This window comes from Strongylocentrotus purpuratus, unplaced genomic scaffold (genome assembly GCF_000002235.5).
Source record: "Strongylocentrotus purpuratus isolate Spur 01 unplaced genomic scaffold, Spur_5.0 spur5_scaffold_2, whole genome shotgun sequence".
Lineage (NCBI taxonomy): Eukaryota > Metazoa > Echinodermata > Echinoidea > Camarodonta > Strongylocentrotidae > Strongylocentrotus > Strongylocentrotus purpuratus.
This window is the reverse complement of record NW_022145605.1, coordinates 9,774,944-9,793,582: the sequence shown is the minus strand read 5'-3', so window position 1 is coordinate 9,793,582 and position 18,639 is coordinate 9,774,944. Positions and strand designations below refer to the sequence as shown.

The 18,639-nt window shown below is 37.6% G+C and overlaps 1 protein-coding gene across 2 annotated transcripts in view; it reads left to right on the top strand.

The window, feature by feature from the left end:
* The window catches only part of LOC580313 (calcium/calmodulin-dependent protein kinase kinase 1), a 69,393-nt gene that overhangs the window by 34,698 nt on the left and 16,056 nt on the right, over positions 1-18,639 (top strand). For both annotated transcript variants that reach the window (XM_030991615.1, XM_030991614.1), the window contains 3 exons: positions 2,169-2,907; positions 5,321-5,422; positions 8,933-8,984. In XM_030991615.1, coding sequence (XP_030847475.1) covers positions 2,169-2,907; positions 5,321-5,422; positions 8,933-8,984 — 893 coding nt within the window. The remainder of the gene's footprint in view (positions 1-2,168; positions 2,908-5,320; positions 5,423-8,932; positions 8,985-18,639) is intronic.

The window sequence follows — 18,639 nt, the reverse complement described above, 5'->3', positions numbered from 1 at the left end:
TTGTTTAAAGATTCACAAAGATTTATGCTGCAAAATCTTGAATCACAACTGACAGCTCTAAATTTTGGTGATTTGCTACAGTTTCTTGCTGTGAAGATTGCTTTCGTTAACAATTCGCAAATTTCTTGGCATGATTTATAAATCTTGCCAAGAATTTTGAGGAAAGAGGTTGAATTAAAAGGCTTTATCAATCAGAAGCTCTTTTTAGTTAGCAAATCATCAAATCACATGAATACCCATCTAGAAAATAGATTAAGTAAACAGATATTTCCTGGTATTGCATCAATAAAATAATATTCATGCATCATAGATGAGAAGCATGTTTGTTGAACAGACTGAATTCTGCAGGTATGTTCCATTTTAAAGAGTACCAATTTTTAAGGATATTTTGCTCTGTATGTTAAGGGTTCCACGTAGCTATACTATATTCAAGAAATGAGCCCTAAATATTAATTCTGTAAAGTGATATAAATTGAAATACACTCTCAATTAAACAGAGAAATGTCTTGTGAGTATATAGATAAGTAGATGCACCACCAGTACATGCTCTTTTAGAAAAAAAAAGACCTGCACAAGTATAAATAGATAACTGACCCTACCTCAAAAACTCATACAGGTTTGGTAAGAATATGAAACAAATTAGATTATTTAATTAACATACAATTCAATTATTGTCATTATGTGAAATCATATGACTAAAAAAACATCCTTCTGGCTTTGAACAGATGGTATCTTCTTTGATCACTTGAAAGTATGGGGTCACAATTGTTAGTAGGTCCTTGGCAATATAGTCATGTGGTTTGCCTTATAGATTGATAACTACCAGCAATTATTAGTAGCTCCCCTCGAAATGGCTGCACAACATTAATACATGCAGGCATCATTAATGATGATCGTATTGCCAGTCACGTAGAAACAATATATCACCAGTTTGCCAGCTATAGTACTTTTATAATTCAAGAAGAAATATATATAATTGTGTTTTGATACTCTATGCTCATTTTGTTTTTAATCTAGAATAATGCGGCTTCATCAAGATGCGAATTGAACTTGAACAAAACAAGAAATATAAAACTAAAGTCATTTTCTTGTCCAAATCATACCAATTGAGATTTGCATCTTTATTTCAGTTACTCGACCCACATATTGTTTAAGGGTAGAAACTGGCACTGGTATTCTCTTTTATCAACTTTTAACATTTGAAATTTTGAATCAATGATCTTTTGCTTGTAACATATGATAAATATGATATTGATATATAGTCCTTCTCAAGCCTGGCATGTACCATAGAATGATGCCCAAATAATCACTTCAAGACATTAGATTAAAACAAATCTTGGGTGGGCTCTGCCAGCCAGCCACTGGCCACATTATCAGAAGGGGGTTGAGGTCATATTAGATTCGAGGGGTCTGGGGTACTTGTAGAGGGTGTGAATAATGAACACCACGACCTTTGAAAGGTTGGGAGCATGATGGCAATTTAATGTGGTGATTTTTCAAGTTTAATACAGGCAGCGTGCACGTAGGATCCTCAGGGCAAACTAATGGTGTTCACAATGGCCTAGAAGATCATAACAAGTCATAAGAAGAGTGATCATCATGGTTAAAGGCCATACATGGAGTAGACAACTTTTTTTTTTGGGGGGGGGGGTGGGGTCCTCATCCTCTCTTCTGATAACCCTCATTCATTCAAGAAAATAGATGTTTAAAAAAAAAAAATCTATCTTTCACATTCCCTACTTGACCTGTTTTTATACCTTCCGGTAGGACATCATCATAAGTAGAAAGCAGAGGTATTTAAATGGTACACAAAGCTCAATTTATGTATGCTTGGACTTTTGAATTAACACAGTGGAATGCTTTACTGAAGTAATTATAGTTAGGAGATAAATGAGTAGTTACTGGTCGTGTATATCATTTGTATCTATTCTTTTCGTTGTATATATACAATGATGACATTTATTGAATCCATATGTCCAAAGCATATTGAGCAGAGTTAGTAATGGTACTGAATGTTATAAGAGTACCATTACATAAATATACACTGTATACCATGTACATCTCAAGGCATCATCACTTACTTCTTTAACACAGTCATAACATGGACTGCATTTAAGCAGACAGTTTTAATAAAGATGCATTTCTTTATGGTTTTTCTGATCCCACAGCAACGGAAATGGGAAGAAGGTCTTGTCTGAAGGACAAATATCATTTGGTGTGGCTCCAAAATCCTTCGGAGGGAAGCAGCAGCACACAGCAGGGAGGAGAGAAAACGGAGACGGCATGGACACGGGAGATGCATCCCATGTAGCGTTGCTTAGCGACCACACTAAAAGTACTCAGGAGGAAGACGAGAAAATGGACACTATGGAATCGGAACCAAAAGTAATTTTCACGGCGGGTGATGCCGACGACGACGACGATGACTTGTCCCCGTCAGAATCGACGCCAAACTTTCAGTCGTGGCAGCAGCACCACGAGCTGGTGCGAGGTCGGCCATACCTGGCGTTGGACACCAGGATACGATCGCACAGCCAGTCAGAGGTGGAGGACTGTACCTACTACCGCGGGGTGCGGCCGGTCAGCAGTGCCATGCCCATTGTGGACGTGACCGGGCGGCCGTTGAGCTGCGGACAGCGTGAGATGATGCCGACCAGTCCGCGAGGAAGAATAGTCGTTAAAAGTATCAGTGCCGATAATCCCACCCAGATCCTTACGTCACAAATGCTATCTGTCCCCAACGGATCACCATCAAGTGCTCCAAAGCAAGTGCCTGCATCTCGGCGGATCTACCCGTCGTTACCCTACTCACCTTACGGTTCACCATCTGGATCTCCATGTGCCTCACCCCGCACCAAACGACCACCTACCAAGGAGTCCAGGACCATCTCCATTCTAGACAAACTGGTAAGAATCTAATCTCTCATTATCTTATATACATTTTCTGGGTACTATTCGACAGGGCAACCCTGTTAGCTCAAAACCAAAATCAAGAGTACATTAATTTTAATTCTGGCCTGCACCTGACAATATCATGAAGTTTTGAACATAAATGGACATCAAATGATTCATGTCACTTCACCTTTGGCCTGATCTAAGCTATTACATTTACACAACAATCAGATATACTGGACAAAATAACTTGGACGTGCCCTGATTCGTTGATGTTTACTGAGTAATTTTCATTTGACTGAGCTCAAAACCAAACTCAGAAGTACTTTCCCCAAGAAAAAAAAAAATCCTCATATGGTTTCTAAATTAATTAGAATAAATGGATGTGACTCGTTGAATATCTGACAGTTGGGATAGCTAGTGGAGGAGATGATATTGAACACATACAATTAACACCAAGTTATTCATACCCTTACCAACTTTTGTATTTCATAAGTATGTGAAAAATTGATTTGTCCCGATTTACTTTTCTTGAGAATGTGACATATAAAAGTGTACATCTAAAAGTATTCAACAAATGACCTAATCCGGCCATTCCACCTTTCATATATATTTTATTACAAAAAACACAAAGAACACACACCAAAAAAATAAAAAATTACAAGGGTTATGAATAATTTAGTTATTAACTGTATGCGATCTGCAGTAGATATGAACTTATTTTTTTAATGTTTTAAAAGGAAAATTTTTATTGATACCTGAATGATGATACAAATACAAATATACTAATATAAATATGTGTTTTAATATGGTAAGTTTTATATTTTACCTGCTGCATGTCTTCCTTTATTTCTATTACATTTATCATTTGACGTTTTGTTTGCCTTTCATGAAACAACTTTTTCCCCTTCATTTTTGATAATTTTGTTTTCATACAACCATTTGCGAAGAAGTTGAGTATGCAACGATTTAAGGTTTTGTCAATTATACTTGTTCTGTCCAATGAAACTACTGTAAAAGTGATCCAACAAATGTTAGCCTCAGATGATCCACCATTTCCAAAGTTTTTTTAAAGAATTATGTCGTAGAAGAAAATATTTATCAAGTTTGGATTGATCAGGAAGGTCTGTGAATTAGTCATCAGCATCGAACTATTTTTGCAAATGAAGCAGACTTGTGCTTCATCCCTTGCAATCTTCAGACTGAATTTCCAATGAGTTCTACTGCCCTCCCCCCTTCTAGGCGAAAGCAAACAATTCATTTCACCTCTACCTTGAGACAAAATCGGTTTGAGAAAATTCTTCAAGAGCCCCCAACCAACATCTATTTTGGTTGGGTCCCTAGTGGGACCATGTCAACACTGTAGTACCTGGCATTGAAGTAGCTTACTCTGTGGATAAACCCCTTCTGGGTCATTTACACTAAAGGAAATTCATACGCGTCTTTTCACAGGAAATTTGTATTCAGAAACATTGTATAAAGGAGCTAGTTTGGAGAAAGTCAGCTTATATGTACATCATATGTTCTTTGTCAGCTTTCATGATGGACATTGCTTGAGGGTGTAAAACAACACTTAGTGCTGGTCATGTCAGCGTACACTGTGCACTTATGATAAGCACTGCCTGGTTAAAGGGATTTGTTTGATATGTTCTGATGCTGGGCAAAAGATCCTAATTCTGCGTTTTGTTTTTATTCATGAATAATATTTCACACCCCTGTTGCGATATAAAACATTCAGACAAGAATTATTCAATACGTCTTAAACATTTTGCTGTCTTGTTTTTATGTAGCTGTGCAAGAAATGTTGCTAGTGTAGATGGGGGTTGATTCCTGTGTACTGCATCCTCTTGCTTGCTCTCTGTCTATGTATGTTTGTCTACAACGCTGTCTGTCTTGTTTTGGGGCTCTGGCTGTATTTGTCCTTAAATCTCTCTGTGCACGTCCCACAGAGAGATTTAAACTAAAGGGTATAATTTAACTGTATGATTTTGAAAAGATAATTGTATTCTCACAGTGCAGTCTTTGATTTCTGCTGTCATCTTGTTTTCCTCTTAGTCTGTGTATGCGTGTATGTGCAATCATCCTCATTTTTTTTCTTCTGATATATGTAGTGTAAAGCCTAGATTCAAACCTTCCTTAGTGACAGACAACCTGCCAACCAATTTTCCAGACACTTTAAACCGGAAACTTGTGCCTGCATGAAGCTTTAAGAAAAATTGCAAGTTATTGAGGTTCAGAAAAGTTTCAGGTTTTTAAAATATGCAATTGTAGTTGACAGTTCTACTTACACAGTTCTACTTATTCAGATTCTGCTTTATAAATTCCCCAGCATCTGTCCATACAATGCAAGAACAGCCCAGATATACTTACACCTCGCTCAACTTGAATAACTCTTTTTTTTTTCTTTTTTTTTGTGAAACATTTTCAGAACTACGTGCAGCTGAACCAGTACCACTTGAAAGATGAGATCGGCAAGGGTTCTTACGGAGTCGTCAAGCTAGCCTACAGTGAGGAAGACGATACAAACTATGTGAGTAAACCAAACACAAAACAATGAATATTTGCTCGATTAAAGGTGGCCACTTACATTGAATTTGTTGTAAAAGCCCTCCAGTCAGGCTTTTAGCCAGGATATCAAAAGGGGGTGTCCTGATTGGTACGCCGGGTGTCACAGAGAGACTTTCCAGTCTGTAATTGGATTTTGATAAACTATAGGGCATCTTTCACAAGACATGGACATTGAAAAGACACCCATTTATACTTTGTGGTTGAAGGCTTGCCTCCATTCAATATTTCAATCATTTCATGTATTTTATTCATTAAAAAATGAAACATTGAAATCAATCTATTAATTAAGCCCGCCCATGGGAAACAAAAAAGTGGCCACTGTAGATAGGTGGCCTAGCTGTCTCAACATGGTCTTAAGCACACATTTCCTTCTAGAATAATGCGTTATTGGTGGCTACTAAAGACAGATGGCATTTACAGAGAGGTGGCCACTAAGATAGGTTTGAATGTGTTTGCAAAAATGAAGAAAAAAAATACTCAAGAACACCCATGCTCTTGAGAAGTATTAGCACGGCTGCACTCTTACTTATGTAAAAGGGGCCTTTTTGAAGGTCTGTGGTGTACAAGCAAATGCCATAGGTATGTTTTATTGTTATAAATAACGGAGCAAGATGATATGCTTAATGTTATAAAATCGCTTTCTGCTGCAAAATCATTGAGTTTTCTCCTTAACACTATACCTGAAACATTAGATAAAGTTATTATATGTATACCTGTAGTTATTCCAAATAGAAGTCAAGGTGATATCATTGTTTATGAACTTTATATCCTCAAGGAATTAAAAGTGTTATGCCAATTACTGCATGTGTTCAAAGATATAATTACCCTTTTGTGTTTTGTTAAAGTTGATACTCTAAGCAAATAAATGTCCCTTAATTTGTTACCTACGGCAAGTATGTTATTTTTAAGTTTTTCAATTACTTAGTATATCACAAAAAAATTCTGTCTACTCGAAATCCTTAATTGAAATGTCTAAAATATCCGCCTCTCTTTGCATAGAAAATCAGTCACGACGCTGGTCTACTATTTATGACCTCACGTCCGGGAGAGAGTATATTCACGTACCCGGATGTTCCATAGCAAACATGTGCAGAGTGATACGATTTTCTGCATATTTTTGTTTCAAAGGCTGAAAAGTCTAATAAATCATAATTCTATGTACAATTCTTTACCTTCCCCTAGTACTTCATAGTATTAATATCAATTCCCCTTTTAAAAATTATGACATATACATGCCAACGATGTGCTATTAGTCGATATTTTCACCATGCAATTTTTGTTTTGGTGTTGAAATCGGCCCAGGCACGGAGTGAACAGTAGCTGTCTACCCATGCACAGTTCATTACACACTACAGCGATCTCCCGATGCTTTCTTCTTCCTTTTTCCCATGTCTTTCGCCTTCCTTGGCCCTGAACATCCTTCATCTACCAATTCTGACACCGGTAGTCAGGAGCAAGTCTTTGTTAGTTGTTTTTCTTAGCTGGCAACGTCGCTTTCATTCTCTTGCAATTGCCGATAAACATATAACTAGCGCACGTACGTTCCATCACAAGCAAGCAGCGCCTAGAGCAGCGGCTTGGTCTTACCTCCCGATTCTGCTCGCTCCACGAACGTTCATGCAAGAGCCGCATCACTCGCCAAAATATTATAGAGGAAGCGCGCTTGCATGATCTCGTTCAAGTTTGATATTTTACAACATAAAATGTTTAACTGGTACCGTATCCTTTTTTGAGGCAGTCACACATATCTATGATAAGTACTATCATAGTTCTAGACCGATTCGTTTTACAAAACTGCTCATGTTCATCTGATGACAATATAATGCATCCGCCTATTCATAAGTGCACGATTTAACTTTAATTCCTAAGCAGTAAACTCGTCTTAAATCTCTACCAAATAGGTGAATATGAGGATATAAAAAGAAATCAGCGACTGGAAAATGTTGCTTCGTTATTCTTCATTCAAATGAAAACAGAAAATCCATCAAATATACTCCTTAACTACAACAAATCTAAGCTCTGACAGGATAGCATTTACGTAGGGATATCACTGCCATTCACTCTCACTGAGCCCATGACTCCCGTTCGTGACGTCACGGATAGAGGCCCGACTCTACGTGCACTTCCGGGTTTCAGACTTAGATATTTTGGTAGAGTTTACACGAATAAATTCATTATTTTAAACTTGTTTTGTCGGGTGGACACCATTTGGTGTTATTATTGGGGTTAAAAGCTTTCTATTTATGTAATTATCTCAGTATTTGGGATTGTCTTAGAGTATCAACTTTAAGAAATGGCCATTTCACAATCTTAATATCGCATATAGACAAAACTTGCTATTAACGTGTCTGCAAATTTCAATACTTGCAAGATATTTAGTTGCTCCATTTCAATCATTTTCCCAAGTCTGTCAAATGTTGTCATAGCCCCTAACCAATCTAATGGTACCTTCAACAAGTAAAAATCAAAGCGGAGTAATAGATAGTTCGCCTGTCATGATCGTATTGAATGTATCTTGCAAACGGCTCAGCTTTTTCTTCATCATCTATATATGAAAAGGAGTATCCGGTGCCACATAGAATGCGGTCAAGTAGCTACGATAGCCTGGCATGTCCTTTTATTGTCAAGCATTTGGTCTGTAATTAGCTAATTGCAAATTGTCTGTCAATGCCAAATCAGGCTCACTTAACTAATGGCACCATCCCTGCTGCCGGTATGGCCCTATTCACACTTGAAGAATGAGAGCGGTCTTATGCTGTCTCTGTACCCATTGTCCTGTGGAGGTTGAAGGAGGACAGAGGAAACAGTAGTTAAATGTGGACCCGGCCTTAAGTCTGCTTTATTATGAAACTGTTGTCAGTTTATATTCTTAAGCCTCGTTCAGATATGCCACTGTAAGCCGTGCATTTTTTGTTTTGCGTGTAACACAATGGATACACACAGGACCTTGGTTGCGCGCAGTTGCCATTCCTTTACATATTTAAAATAAAAGCTAATGCTGTTTACCCCTTCATAGCAGAACGAGTCTTTATGGTTAGTGCAAAAGGTAAAAAATATTAGGAATCATGCGAAAGAAACTGACTAGACATTAATTTTGGAATGGTCAATTAATATACTGATAATTTGTAGGAATAACTGTGTATTGTGTATTGTGATTTTTTTAATTTTTTTTATTAAAACTGTAACATACTATCTAAGTCTTGCCAAGTTGCACCGCTTATAGATATGGGTACATGGGACTGCAGCAGCATGAAGCCTTGAAAATGTGGTTCATTGTTGTGAAGTATTTCTAGTTATATTTGCTATTAAATAAAGTAAAGAGCATGTCAGCAGCCTCAATCCTTTTTATAAGACATTGCCCCTATGATCTTCTTTTTCATAGGAATGAAGAGTTGAGAATGCTCACAAATCACAGTTCACACTCACCAGAACTAGACCATCTCATATGTGTTTCTTTTTTTTTCACTTCCAGGCAATGAAAATCCTATCCAAGAAGAAACTCATCAAGAAAGGAGGATTTGCAAGTTAGTACTGGGCTGACGCCTTACAAAAGATGATGCAATGTTGATGATGGTTATGATGATGGTGATAATGATGGTGATGGTGATGATGATGATGATGGTGATGGTGATAATATCATCCGTCTGATACATTGCTAAAACATACCATGAGATTGGGTGGTCAAGAATTGCAAACACATTTCCTGCCCCAAGGAAAAAGGTGTGAGGATTTCCAAAGTTGAACCTTTGACTCCCCCTTCCTATCAAAGCTAGAGTCTAGGTGTAGTAGTAATTGTAGAATTCATGATGATGATGATGACTTGAAAAGCAACTTGTTAAAAAGATTTGGGGAAAAGTGGGGCAATGGAGAGGAATGAGATCAAAGTATATTTATTGCTAAAAGCTGAGAAGTTTTTAATTTTTGTGAAATCATTGTGAAATCAGAACATTTTCTGTCCTTCATGAATTTAGAATGTTTGTGCATGTTTATCTCTTCTTCCTCTCTTGCCATCTCTCTTTCTCTACCTATCACTCTCTTTCTCTACCTATCACTCTCTTTCTATCTGTCTCTCTCTCTTTCTCCATCTATCAACCTCTTCCCCCTTCTCCCCCCTCTCTCTCTCTCTCTCTCCCTCTCTCTTACATTCCATATCCCTTACACAACATAAGCACATAGGTATAACATTCCAGAATTCATGTTGGTTTCTCACTTCTAAAATTTAGGCAGCAGTTCAAGTCTGGTTAAAGACAGGTGGATTATGATTCTAATTCCCCTGGAACGTGTACATGTTGTCAGGTCTAGCTGATAAGCCTGCATAGGACGTGGCTTGCCAAGTTGGACTCGTTGGATGACTGACAAATTGACTAATTTGAGGGATGTTCACATTGGCTTAGCATTATTATCCCCGTTTATTCAGGGCAGAGGCATGTTCTCGCGTGTGGTAAAATTGGGTGAAAAACTAGAATAAAGCTAGATTCAAATTTGTAGCAAATAAGAATAATGACAGCATAATAACAGTAATATTTGTATAGTGCATTACACTATATTTCTAGATGCTGCTTATAAGTATAGGCTTGCATGGTGATATACAGTAGGCTTACAGTTGCACCATGTGAGATAGAGGGGGATGATTGTGGAGTCCTGAACAGGACTGTCGGTAATCTTTCTTTCTTGAGTGTGTGTGTGTAGTCCTGAAAAGGACTGTTGGTAGTGCATAGCATTACACATCTAAGCACTTTACATACCACCTGCTTAGAGCCAAGAGGGTGCTAACTCTTGTAAAAGTATTTGACCTAATGCCCTTTTAGCTCTCAGCCGAAGTTATGATGATTAGCATTGCCCTGGTCATTGGATAATAAAATTTCATTCTTGTGTAGCTCACATCAGATAATAACGTCCCTATGCGCTTCCAAAGAGCTTTGGAAATTATTACCCTAGCTTTAGCTCCGGTAGCCATTATCAGCGCACAGTGTATTTCAAGGTATGATCCTACCAGGTACCCATGCATTCACCTCACCTGGGTCGAGTGCGGCAAATGTAGATTGATGTCTTGAAATTGGAGAAGAAGAATAAGAAGAAATACTTTTGTATAGTTAATGAATTAAGCTGATTTCCCTCATCTCCCGGTGTAAAAGTGCATACCTTAGTTATTTAGGTTTTCAAGATGACTTAGAGTGAGAGGTGTAAATACGTTGATTCTTGTGTCTTTAATTCTTGCTTTATCTCCTGATGAATATGGAAAGTAAAATGACCTTTGTGCTGTGTACAATATACATGTGCAAAGAACTTGAAGGATTTATTGTTCCATTGGAATGTTTATTTACTCACAGCATTGTAGTAGGAGCAGTGAAAGTGTTCCAGATATTGTAATTTATGATGTAAATACTTGATTGGAAAAGTGCATGTGAGAACTATCTATCAACTACTGTTAAGTGCATGTATATTAGGAGAGCCATGTTAGCCTTCCTAAAATATGACTGGAAAATGAAGAAGAAGAAGAAATACCTTGTTTTCCTGTGATGATCACTGATGTCTTATTCGCTATATTCTGAATGGTGATCGTGCCGAAAAAATCTCAATCAAGAAATTTGAACCAGATTAATGTTATTTTCTGGAGAAAAAATGCTATGCCATTTTAACATCGCAAGAACCCCCCAAATATGCCCGATGTCTGGGAACCCTTTTATGTTACATGCCCTAAGCCATACAGTCTTTTATTTTTTTCTTGTGTTATGATTTGAAGATACTAATTCTTAATTATGAGATGGTTTCACACTCACATCACATTTCTTCTTCAGAGGCTCAACAATGGTATGAGTTGTTTCTTTTCCCACAGCTGATTTACTTCAGCACTACGTGTCCACATGTGTCTAGCTGATCAGGTAATGCACTAAGTTTAAAAATACTCTTCTTGGTGGTCTGCTCAGGAAGGGTTTGAATTTTCCAAATGTGAACAGAACCTGCATGAAAAGACATGTCAGCAAATGCTCACATATGGCAGCATTTCCACATTTCCCTGTCCACCTATAGATCAATTCTTTACTTTGGAGCTTTATTTTCCTGTGTGGTAGGGTACATAGAGAGATTCAAATGTGAACAGAGGCTGCTGTGATTTAAACGCATAGACACATTCACATATTGTACCATTTCCACTTGTACAGATGTGCCTGTGCCTACCAATATTAGATTATATGTCGCTGCATGGTTGAGTATTGAGGATAAGCTTATTCAGCCAGATGTGCACACAGCTTTTATGGGTTGCGGGGGTTACATACTTCTGATCACCACATCAGTACTTGGGTTCAAAGTTCAAATCACCACCTCGTACAAGGGTTTAAGCTTCCGTCCGCCCGCCCAATGTGAACAGAGCCTGCATTGATTGAAATGCGCAAGCCGCTCGCACATGGCCACTTATCTCCAGTCTGAGAATGTGACAGAGAGGATCTGTGTGTCTATGTGATTGGGCATGTGGCCAACCAATTAGGAATGCGTCACACATAATTCCATCTCAGAGAGGGCCCCCATCCACTCTTTGCCCTCCATTAACCTTCCCCAGGTAGCGCCAGCGGGTGGGGTCTATCAGGGGACAACGGGGCTACCCTTGACCAAGGAAATGCTCCACTTCTCTGCCTTGACTATTAAACACTCTTCAACAGGGTGAATTCTGTTGAGGTGAACAATACACAAAAATAAGAAATCATGGATTACATCCTTGCTGTGATATAGTTGAAGATAAATAATGAAGGTCAGGAACGGTTGTGGGTCAAAGATTACATTTATCATCTCTTTGAAGAAGTAACTTTATTTTGAATAGCAGCAAAAAATTAATTCACGTCTCATTGATGTATGATGTTTCCATGACGATGTGTGGGTCAAATTTTTAAATAGAGTGAAAATCATGATTTAAAAAAATAAATCCCCCCTCCCCTCTTGATCCAACACCATCGCTAGGTCTTTCAACCTCACCCCTTTCTTAAATAATCAAACCCTGCCCCCTGTTTACCCCAACACCATCTCCTATCTCCATCAAAATTCATAATCAAATTAAGCAAAATCATCCCAAGTATTTGAACTTTTGCCATCCCTCCGTCGACTCGTGGCGAGAAAAGCTTCATGAAGCCAGCAACGTGGGGCGACATCCAGCTACTGCAGTGCATCTCATTCACAAAATCAAATTGACTTTGAAGATGGAAGCCCTAGCGTAGACTATGCAAGCCCCTATATGTCAGATTTCTTTGAATTTCCATTGAGAACATCTAGGTACCCTCAATTTGAAATGGTGGCAAAGTTTCTTTTTTTCCCCTTCTCCAATATAAGTGATTATAAGAGTAGTAAAATCACTTCTAGACATTCTAGAGACAGAACTGTTTAATTGATATTTAAAAGGATTAGAAGAGTGACAGAATAGTCTAAATGGTATATAACCTTCGACCCGCTGGATGCAACTCTTATATTATTACATCCAACTTCTAAACTTTGGTAGAGGACAATTGTAGAAGTGCACCTCTGTAATGAATTAATCACAAGAATTTGTGATTAATCAATATCATACAGCTTAAAACAGACATTACCCCCATACTTATAGGGCAGTTTGTTTACTCAACCAGTTTTTTTATGTGTAGGTGCATGCTGCTTGGAAAAAGAAGTTCAAATCTTTTTTAAATTCTTGTTTCTTGTTTCATCATTCACAGTATATGCTCTTTGCTCTAGTTATTAAGTGAACTTCCTGTCATAAGAATCGTTCCGTGCATGCATACACACGCAACAACAACTTCCGTAGAAGGGGTTAATAATACAGGGTGATCTCTAAAAAGCTCTGCTTTGCCCGGCTTTGACCTTCCGTGCCGAGCGTCGTGCGAGCAGCGGCGGGGTAAGAAATCCACACTGCGATGTCCATATTCATGGATATTTGCTTGGTGAGGCAAGTGTGAGCCTGCAAAGGTAATGTGTGCCAAATTGAATTTGGGTCCGTAATCTTGCCCTCCGTGCATGTCATTCCAAATGTGGGTGATAAACTGTGCTCTCGTATACATGCTACTGCCGCTTCCTTGTGGATGGCGGGTAGAAGTCATTTCGAGTCCAGATGTAGGGGAAAGAGAGAGAAGGGGAGAGAGGTGGAGAGAGAGAGAGAGAGAGAGCAAGAGGTGGATAGTGAGAGAGAGAGAGAGAGAGAGAGAGAGAGGGGGGAGAAGGAGAGGGAGAGGAAGGGAGAAAGGGTGGGAGGAGGAGCTGGACGTGGAAACAGAAAGAAAGATCTAGAGAGATGATCATGAAGAGAAAATGAATTAAGGATGGAGTAAAAAATATAAAGAAGGGAAGAGGAGGAGGATAGAGAAAGATGAAGAAGAAGTAGATTGGAAAAGACATAAATGGAAATAGAGCGAGACGAGAAAAGGAGCGAGAGACAGAGAGAGAGAGAAGGAGGGTAGTGATAATGGGGCGAGAGATGCTTAGAGTGTTGTGTCTTCAACTCTAGAGGTTCTATTTTAGGCTTTAAAAACACTTCTTATGAGAGCATTAGAGGAAAGGAAAACGAAATAGAGAGGGAATTAGGGATCAAATGACAGTGACAGAAGAGAAAGAGAGAGAGAGAGATGTAAAGTGGAGAGAGAAATGTCAAGAGAGTCTGTTTAATACACATTTTAGACACTATTTGTAAATTAAGCTCTCAATGAGAAGGGTATGAGCATATGCATATGTTTGCTTAGCAAAGACGACTCCATTTTAACGAACAATGTTTGGGTGTTACTTACTTTACCAGGTATACTTCAAGAATTATTCTGGAAGATTCTCATTTAAGAAAAAAAAATTCATTGTGCGTTGAAGAAAAGCTAGGCCTGCTGTCATCAAATTCTACTTATTTCAAAATTCTTTACACATCCTACACTCTGCATTTTACTAGTGACTTTCTGAACACATTCAAAGGTCATTTTGTGATGGATTCATGCTCCCGAGAACCGACCGTGAGCCGATGTTATTCATGCATCCATTTTATTGACCGATGCCTTTAATGCCAAAAGGCCATCGATGAGCGCCACTGATCCATAATTTGCAAAAGGTGTTAAGTCGGCTGTTTTGGTTGCCTGTTGACATTTTCATGATGGATGTGACTGTCAGTGATGAAAGACTCCAAGCTTTGTCACATGACCATTATGCACAGTGTGAGGTTAGAATTAAAGGGACTAGTCAACTTATTGATGAAAAATACATTATGATTGTACTTTCTATTTGTAGTGTAAAATCTTTACTTCTTTTATCATGTTCATGATGAGCTTCTTGTTTGTTTGTTTGTTTGTTGTTGTTGTTTTTTTTTGGGGGGGGAGGGTAGGGGTTCTATGATACAGCAAAAAAGAAATTTCTTTTTCTGTATAGGAGAAGTGAGACTTTTTCTAGGGGTGTGGGGGTCTTCGATCATTTCTCCATGTGTGGTAGAAAGAGATTGGTGTGTGCGCATCCAAAGGAACATTACGAGATATTTACAGAATTGAAAATGAGATTGAAAATAGGCCTTCTTCATGGTTTTTTAAAATAAATTTTATGTAGTATAAGTAACACAAATTTGGGAAAAAATCTGTAGATATAAATGAAACTAGTATTATGGAGGGCAAATCAAGAAGTTTTTGTATTTCTCAGTTTCATCGTTCAAAACATTAAGATTAACATTAACTTTCAGATGACCAGGGTATTTTGAAAATCAGGTTATCTTTTGTAAGTCAGTGAAAGGTACATTCATGCGAATTGTCATAACCATTTTAAATTGAGTGCTTATGCAAATCTCTTTCTTGACATTTTATGGATAGCCCAGCCATGTGTAGACATTAACCAATGTCTTGTCATAATCTAGGTCCGGTGTGACAATCAATATACCAAAAAGATAACATAGTTTTCAGAATACATCACAGATTAGTCAAGAGCTTGCCTTCACTCAAAGTTTTAATGCAGACCTGATCTTGAGCGTGTTTCAATCTCGCATACCGGAAACGGGTTTGAAGTGAGTTGTGCCATGCCTGGATATTTAATGAGAAATAATCGTTGAAGTCTTCCCCTAGCCTCATTGAATGTGCTTAGACCTGTGACCAGACTAAACACCTTCCCCTCAAGGCACTTTAAAGGCACAGTGTTGCCATGGTAACTGCAGAATTTTTCTTGGAGATCAGTCCAATGTCAGTGCAACATTGCCCCTAATTACCATGGAATCCATTTACCATGGAGAGTTTATTTTGTAGTTAAATTTTAGGAGGAATATTTGCATATTGGCAGAAAAAAATCTTAAAGAGCGGGTTGATTTTGGGTAAATGTGAAAAATAATTTGACTTACTATTTCTTTTTAATTCATCAAAGGAATGAAATGAAAGTAGCATTTGCTGTGTGAAAATGGATGCTTTCTAAAAGACCTCATATTCCAAATACAATTTAGAAAGAATCTAAAACTTTGGACCAATGTTGATACATGTTATAAGCGGCATATACTCATGTAGATGTTCAGTATATTCAAATGTATGGGTTTCAGCAGAATGGAGTCAGTTTCTTATCATTTTGATGATTTTAAAACCTTACAATTCATAATCATTCTTGTATACTATGTTATCCCAATAACTTTTAGATAGTTTCACAATGCAAATTACTACTTTTACCAAGATCAAGTCAATATCTTATCACTTTGATGGCTCCAAAATCTTACAACACAAATATATTAGTTGATAATGTAGAATGCAAAAATAATTTGTTGATAGTTTCACAATACAAATTACAACTTTAAGCAAGTTCTAGTCAATTTCTGATCACCTTGATAATTCCAAAATCTTACGACACAAATATATTATTGTGTAATACATACACATCATGTAATCAATCTTTCCTCTTTACTGCTAGATAGATTCTTCCTCAATGTAACTACATGACCAGAACTAAACATTATTTTTAATAGATGTGACATATTGTCTACTGTGTTTCATGCTACTGGTCAAGGTCTCATAGACACCCTAATGATGCGGTTGCTAAGCACAGAATCCTCTTGTCCAAGTCCTCAAAAGTATGTTTTGTCTTATGAGCTTAATGATGTTGATGAATGTCTCTTGGGCACACTAATGAGGCCTTTTAGGTATCTATATCTTGTTTCCAATGCTAATTAATGATTTGAGAGAGAGAGAGAGAGACAGACAGACAGACAGACAGAGGGACAGACATACAGACAGAGAGAGAGAGAGAAAGAAAGAGACAGAGGGAGAGACAGAGGGAGAGATAGAGAGAGAGATCATCTGTTATGATAATATTGCATGGATGACTTCTGTTGTTGGGTGATTTTTTTCCTTCCTTAAACAAATACATCTTAAAGAGAATACAAGCCATTTTTGACAAATTCATGAATTTCACCTGCACTGTGCATTACCTTTAAGGTTATCTGGAAGGTTTGACTACCAATTTTAGCCATGACAGGTTTCGATCAAGCTTACAAGGTATTTCCCTTGTAGATACTTTTAAAACAATGGAATTAAATATTTATTCCTTGTCGCCCAAGAAGCACGCATGTGTTCAAAAGAAGATGAAAAACACGGAGTACATGTTGCTTGCATTCTGGCTAATGCATCTATTAATCACTATGGCTTGTGAGTAGCAGTGAAAGTATTCCATGTGTTAGATGATGTTTGTTAGACCTCAGGTATTTTCACAGCTGTTTGACTGCACTTTACTAGATAATGTATTGTACTCATCAAGGACACCTTAATGTTTGAGGAAAGGAAAATGGATTACAGAACCCTACTCATGTCTTACTGTAGGTTAAGAAAGCTGGCCCTGGCTCTGAATGTGTTCATATCTTGTGTAGATCCAGCAGAAATCAAAACAATTCAAAATGTTTTTGTTTTTTTAATTAAAAAAAGTACCAACCAACATCCCACCAATTATCCAACTCAACATACAAAAGCAAACAAAGGCGCTAACTAACAAAGAATAACTAACCAAATTACTGAGACAACAATTTTTTAAAAATCTATCCATATCTACATGTATTTACACCTGACATCCATAGTGCACTCACTTAAATCTATCTCTCACAGAAGACATGATAACAATGTAATGCTAGACTATATAGATCACTTGATACTATGTTTATCTTTCATAGCTAATCTTTTATTGTCTAGAAAGTAAAGACACAATTTCAAATGATTATTCTGTAATCTACATTATGATATGGACATGGATATCTTCACACCTGGCGTGGCACATAATTATGTGACCCTCACAGGGAAACTTGATAAAGGGGGGGGGGGTGTTTCAGGACATTGCGTCAACTGCTCCAGATATTTTCATTTCATACCTATTCTAAGTATGTGTAGGGTTCTACATAAGTGAAGTGCTACAATGAAATAAATGGCATAAAAAAGAATTCAATATTGAAATTCTGTTATTTATCTTTATATGCGTTCACTTTAAACTCAGTGAATGCTCCATCTCAAAGGGAAATACTTATGTTGAGGGTCTGTTTGTATCTCCTGTAGATTATCCAGGGCATGACAGTAAAAGGGGCCTAATACACATGAACTTCCCTCCCTCCCAATCGTCAAAATAAAAAATGGTGACTTTAGCACTCTTAACCCCCCCCCCCCCCCCGAATCAACAAAATGTTTATTTAAACCAAAATAAAAAAAGAAAATTAGAGCCCTATAGAATGTCTATGTTTCCTAGAAAGTTGACAGATATCTTCAAAGCACAGTAAAATACATGCATGTTCACATAATTCATTGCATAGTTTTGCTTTCCCATATAGGATAATGCTAGAAGTAAATTACAAGAGTCTATATGACACAGCATAAGGGGGTTAGTTCACATCTTGCATAGATCTTATAGTTCACTGGATGTTTATCTGTGTTCACACCTTGCATTGCATAGTTTTGTTCTCCCATAGTAAAATAAAATGAAGAATTCTTTCTATACTGCATACATGTCCATGTATGACACAACATAAAGGATGTGTTCACACTTTGCTTAGATAATATAGTTGTTTCTGTTTATTTGCATTCACACTTACACTGAATAATTTCTTTGGCAATTTTGTAGTATGTCACACACAGTTGTCAAAGAGCACTTTATATGTAAGTGTGAATGCACATGAACAGAAACAACTATACGATCTAAGTAAGATGTGAACACATCCCTTATGTTGTGTCAACATGACACAGC